The sequence below is a fragment of the Equus caballus genome, chromosome 24 (assembly GCF_041296265.1).
Source record: "Equus caballus isolate H_3958 breed thoroughbred chromosome 24, TB-T2T, whole genome shotgun sequence".
Taxonomy (NCBI): Eukaryota; Metazoa; Chordata; class Mammalia; order Perissodactyla; family Equidae; genus Equus; species Equus caballus.
The window spans coordinates 13,440,536-13,446,535 of record NC_091707.1 but is presented as its reverse complement, the minus strand read 5'-3'; the positions used below and the strand labels follow the sequence as shown (position 1 = coordinate 13,446,535).

Sequence of the window (6,000 nt, the reverse complement as noted above, 5' to 3'; positions counted from 1 at the left end):
AGTTCTGGGCTAAGGGGGCTGTTTCTGATTTCCAGGGCAATGTGCTCAGCTGTTGGAATGAGGTAAGCATCTGCGGCCTCACTGTGGTGAGAGTGGGTGTGTGGGAATCAGAGAGACCCCCTTTCATAAGAAGCGCTCTAGCTCGATCCCTGGGGTCGGACATTTATTTGCAGAGTTCGATATACAGAGCTGGGGATCCTATGGCGTTGGCGGGTGGGGAAAGGGCTGGCATCAAGGACCCCTTCCTGGTAGAGGATCTATTTCGGGCCAACTGTGAGAACAGGCACGTCCTGACTGGAATTGCAGGGAAGGAGAGTTCTCAAGTTGGCAAAGGCCCCACACTGGCTCCTTGTCCCCCTCCTCACCCCCTCCAAGAGCCCTGCAGGGTCCCCCCCAGGCCATGTCTCCATCTTGTCCTTCCTCTGTCCCAGGAATTCAAATTCATCAAGGACATCAAGCTGGTACAGAAGGCTGCAAATCTGTACACCATGCAGCCCGATGAGCACTTTGGGGCCTGGTTGAAGGCCGTGGAGCCCCTGAGCGAGGAGGCGAGGTGAGGCGGGGCAGGAGTTGGGTGAGGGCAGGGCAGACTCTCTGCAGACCAGCTCCAGTGTCCATGGCCGTGGCTCCATGGTCAGCCTCAGATATGGCTGCATGGCGACCCCTGGGGCCCTGGGACTCCAGCTGCTGGGAGGCTCTGGGAGGCACAGCTGAGGTGCCTGTAGCTGTCCTGTAGCTACAGCCTGTCCTGTCAGCTGGAGCCACGATACCAGTGGACCAGAAAGATTCCACTCTTCTTCAAAGACAAGAAGAGCCACTCATCTTCCCGCCCTGGGCTGAGTGAGTGTCTGGACTGGCAGTGGCTGAATCCAGGGGCTCAGTACAGATTCAGGCCAAGTCTGGGCCAGGGGAGTCGGACACCTGTGGTGCTGGGGCCCCAGCTCCACTGCTGAGCAGTCCTGTAATGGGCGATTCCCCTCGCATTTCTGGGACTGGTTTGTTCCTCTGTGAAGTGGGTGACACTAAATATCAGACTCTGTGTCAGGGACAGATGGGGTGTTGTTGGCTGACTGAGCACTCAGCACCCGGGCTGGGGCACAGGGTACAGTGGGTGCAGGGAGGGGGCAGAGTATGCTGTGATCCTGGGGGAGGCCCCCTAGGAAATTCCTCTCTCTATCCAGACACCAGGCACCCAAAAAAGAGCCCAGCGGTGGTGGTAGATGACGCTCCTTAGACCAGCTGAACTACAGCAGGGACACAGCGGGGACACTCAGGTTCATGGGGCCACCTCTCAGATGCTGATGTGAATGAAAACTTTGTGATCCATTTCGTGGGGTCCCTGAAGGCCACAAGGGAGTGGACGATCCCCCAATCTCCCTCACACGTTTTCCCCAGCGCCTATTTCCCTCTTTGGAGGGGCCATGCTTTTGTTGTCAATGATAAATGCTAAGTTTGGGTATTCTATTAAATTTCTGTTTTTTTCTCAGCCTGGGAGTGGACATGTGGTTCTTTCGCTCTCTGTGTTCATGGAAATGAGATCCAGAATCTCACATTCCTCCTTGAATTCAGAAACCATGCAGAGTCGTCAGCTCAGGGCATGTGGTGAAGGGAGAAGTGCCAGTGCCGTCCCTGGCTGCTGAAGGACAATCTCGTGTCCCCCTCACTCAGAGGACAGGATCATTGCAGTGTGGTTCACCTGGTCCTGGAGCAGAAGCGTCCCCTCCGATCTCCCGGGGCTGAGACATTGGAGGGACTTTCTCAGGCAGAACAACAGCCATGGAAACGGGGGTGTCTTTAAAAGTAGCACTTGCTTGGGGCCAGCCCAGTGGTGCAGCGGTTCAGTTCCCATGGTCCCCTTTGGCCTCCTGAGGTTCGCTGGTACAGATCCTGAGTGCAGACCTATGCATCCCTTGTCCAGCCACGCTGTGGCAGGTGTCCCACATTTAAAGTAGAGGAAGATGGGCACGGATGTTAGCTCAGGGTCAGTCTTCCTAAGCAAAAATAGGAGGATTGGCTGCAGATGTTAGCTCAGACCTAACCTTCCTCAACAGCAAAAACGCTGGCCCTGGCCTGTGCCTAGCACAATTCCTGCCCAGGACCGTGGCTGCCTTGCTGCACTTGGAGGACGAGGGAACATTTTCCCAGTTCCTCTTGCCCAAATAAGGAACTTGTTTTCTGTTTCAGCCCCTGGAATTGCATCCACTGTAAGCGGGGAAAATCCTGTAAAACCTCAAAATGTGCACATGGAGAGGGCGAGGCTAGAGGAAGGTCCTGTGCAAAGGGACTAAGGGCAGGCAGGACTCTCTCTCTCTGGGCCCCTCTAGGGTCTCCCTGTTCACCTTTGACCTGGGCTTGGTCCTCCTGGGATTCGGGTCAGTGACTCTGATTCCCATTTCCTGCTTATTTTCTCTCCAAGGGGAAAGATGGGGGAGGCAGCTGGGTCTCCCTCCATGAACCTGGTGCTCCCCGTGAACTAGGATTTTCAGCATCCCTGCCCTTCCGCATGCAATTCTTTCTTAGGGCAGAAATTCCCTAGATGCCCCTAGCCTTTCTGACAGGTGCATCGTGGCCACTCCTTCCAGGCTGGACGTGATGGATCCCAGGTGAGCTCTGGTTTTCCAGGATAACAGACCATCATCCTGACCAGGAATGACCCCACAGTGTTCCTTGCTGCCCAGGGTGACCTCTGGGCCCGTGTGGTTCTCAGGTCCATGGACTTGGACAATCATCAGTTTACACATTCTGGTGTAATTTGACTGGCTTTTCCGAAAGTGGTAGCTGGGCCCGAGCCCATGAAGCATGTAGCCCCTGGGGTGACTGGGGTCTTTTCCACAGTCTTGTGCTGTGGTTCTGTCATCGAGGTGTGAACCTTTCCTGTTGGGAAGATGGAAAGATGAGGCCTAAGAAGGGTGTGAGTTGGGGGTCCTGTGGGCAATGCCACCAAACTAACGTTCTGTGGATGTGCATGGACACAGCTTCACCAAGTATAATCCGGAAATGCTCCCCATGTGGGTGTCCAACAGACGCTGGTCTGGCTCAACTGGAGAACCTGCCTAATAACCAACAGCTAAAGGGTGACCACCCGGCCTTTAGAGCCTCATCCCCAGGAAACACCATGTAAGCAAGGACCAGATGAATCGCTTGTCACTTCTGAGTTATCCCCTCCTTCCTGATGGCTGCAAGTGTCACTCAGACACTTGGCAGGCTGGACTCTGCCAGTGCGGCCATCTCAGGACAGCCAGAAGCTTAGGATAAATCCTGGTTCCTGGCAGCCCAGGTCCTTGCTGATGTGGCACAGCCACCCAGGAAAGACACTTGCCAGAGGAAGGTGGGGAAGGCTGTGCTGTCCCTCCAGGGAGAAAGAGTCGTGGCAGGTCCCAGGGCTAGTCCAGGGCCAGGATGAAGGCACGTGTGTCCCACGAGTGTCCCCTCCAGGACTGGGATGCTCCTGAGAGCTGACCCAGCAGGTAGCAACATTCAGTAAGTCACATGGGTACAGCTGTGGAAGAGGAGGGACAATTTATCCCATTTTTGTGTTTCCAAATTGGAAATTGTTTGCTGAAGTCCATGAGTAAAGAAGTTAGAAATTCTGGATGACAGGTTTATTTTTGAAGGATAGTATGAGTTACCAAACCTGGCTTCCTAAGAGCTAACTAAAGGGAAGAGAAAATAATAATGTGAATCTCTTGAAATGCCTCAGGTGCATATAGTGTCAGAGAGAAATCCTCAAAATGTTTGAGGAACTGGAAAGCCGGGTTCTGTTTAAACTGTTGCAGGTGTAAGGTGGGGATGGGTGCTTGCATCTCGTCTTCCAGTGTAAGTGAAAACAAGATCACATTAGGAGTGAACTCAGTCTTTCCACAGTGGTGTAAGACATGGGATTGTACTCCTCACTCACGTACCTCAAGAATATCTTGCCACGTGTTCCATTCATTGATGCATCTTCCATTTACAGGAGCTAACAAAAAATCTGTCCCATTGACAGCCATACCATCCAGCTAAATGCCACCTCACCCCACTCACAGTGCCCCGCAAGCCTTTCTTGGTGATCTGTCTCATCACAGTGAGGGATTCATGCCAGAGTATTCCAGAGCCCTGGGAACCATATTCATACCACCTCCAATTGCCAAGACGGGAGGATCTCTGAATGAGAAACCTGACTCTCAAACACTGCCTTTCCCTTGGCTTGCCTTAGGATTTCTCCCTGAATGACATGATTGGACCATTCACCCGACTGCTGGCCCTCAGTTTTGGTGGCTCTGGAAGAAGTACCAAGATGTACTGGCCTTTCCTTCACCACTGAGGAGACTAATGAGAATCCCTCTTGACTCCACAACCTGCCCTTAGGTTTTGATGTCTACACTGCCTGTCCCAGTGACCACAAGACCTTGGAGACCACTCTGACTCTCCTTAGGGAATTGAACTCTAACTACAACCACCAGACTACAGCAAAACTGGGGCCACTGTTTTAGGAACAACTTCAGTATTTGCAGCTAAGGTTGGAACACTTCTGGAGATCTACCAAAGCCCCTGGGTAAGGGGTCTGGATTCTGGAGAGAGAGATTCTGGTCTTCACCAATGAGTTGTCTCATCCAATCATAGGGAAAGGCAGAAGCTGTACGTATGTCATCCCAAGGGCTTCTCAGTTTGTGAGATTATTAACTGGGTTGGGAAGGAAGATGATGGTGAAGGAGAAGTGACATGGAAACATTGAGACTCAGCCCAGGATCATGCTCAAGGCCAATGCATCCACCGCACTGATCCTGGGAACATTGGCTGAGGACAGCTCACAGCTCTTTCCCTCACAGGACATGCCCACAGCGTAGGGAACCACCTAACCTTAGGACACAGCCCTCTCGAGGGACAGCCAGAGGCCCAGGTCTGGCCGATAAGGGAATAAGAAGCCTGGTCTCAATTTTGGACAACACCAAATGGCCGTCCCAGCTCCAGAGATCCTTGAGGGTTGGCAGACACCCAGTGGCAACTGTCTTGTTCTTCAGCTTCTCCTTCCACGATCCCTGCCTTGCTAACTTCCCATAGGGATATCTCCCCAGAACACTTCCCTAAACCTTCCACATGGAATCCTCCCCCTCACAGTCTCTTTCCAGGGCCCCATCTGTGACAAGCAGCAATCAGGAGACATTAATGCAGAACACAGCAGCATGAGATTCGGCAAATGTTGTTCTGGAAGAATTATCTGTTAGGCCATCTGAGAGGGTAGGCCATTGTAATCTCCAGGATAACTTAGGTAACGCTCTGGTAATAAATGCAACAATTGAGAAATTCATGACTAAAGTTGTATTTCTCCTCAGATTTACATCATACATTGATAGTTGAGGTGAAGGGACTCCTGCTTCCTAAGTCACGTGGGGCAAGGCTGATGGAGGCCCCACTATCTTGTTGGTACACCATCTGAAACCGATGCCTTCTTCAGTTGCCACCAAAGGACAGAAAGAGCACCTAGGGTCTTACACATCCTCTTTAGTCTTTGGCTTAAAAGTGATGCCATTGGTCGGAAGGTGCCACACATCCTTTCCACAACCAAGAGGTCTAGGAAACATAGTCTTCTGTGTGCCAGAGTGAAAGCAGAAGTGGATGCTGGCACCACACTCTCTTTCTTTTCACCAAAGGATATGATTGCTCTCCCTCTCGCATAGAGAATTCACTCACCCTCTTTCCCAAGGAGGACATCTGAATACCCAGTAAACTCAGAAACCCTAGCTGACGCTTGGGCTAATGGGATAAAGACTTCAGAGGCCACACACAACAAAGAATACAGAACTCACAGGAGAGGATCTGAAAATTCACTAAAGAAACTAACAAGGACTATTGTAATAGCAGAAACAAGAAACGCTTGGGATGGGGAAAACCTGACATCCACAATTGTCACATCATCCTATTCCAAATACTCTTCTGCAAGATGTTGCAGGGCATACAAAGAGACAAAGAAGGATGGCTCATACAGAGGAAAACTTAATGATTAGAAGGGGCCCTTGAGGA

At 51.7% G+C, this 6,000-nt stretch overlaps 1 protein-coding gene across 1 annotated transcript in view; it reads left to right on the top strand.

The window, feature by feature from the left end:
* Window positions 1–200: 200 nt before the first annotated feature.
* The window catches only part of LOC111770273 (uncharacterized), a 49,557-nt gene continuing 43,757 nt past the window's right edge, over window positions 201–6,000 (top strand). The window contains exons 1-3 of the mRNA XM_070249157.1: window positions 201–323; window positions 432–553; window positions 737–840. Coding sequence (XP_070105258.1) covers window positions 201–323; window positions 432–553; window positions 737–840 — 349 coding nt within the window. The remainder of the gene's footprint in view (window positions 324–431; window positions 554–736; window positions 841–6,000) is intronic.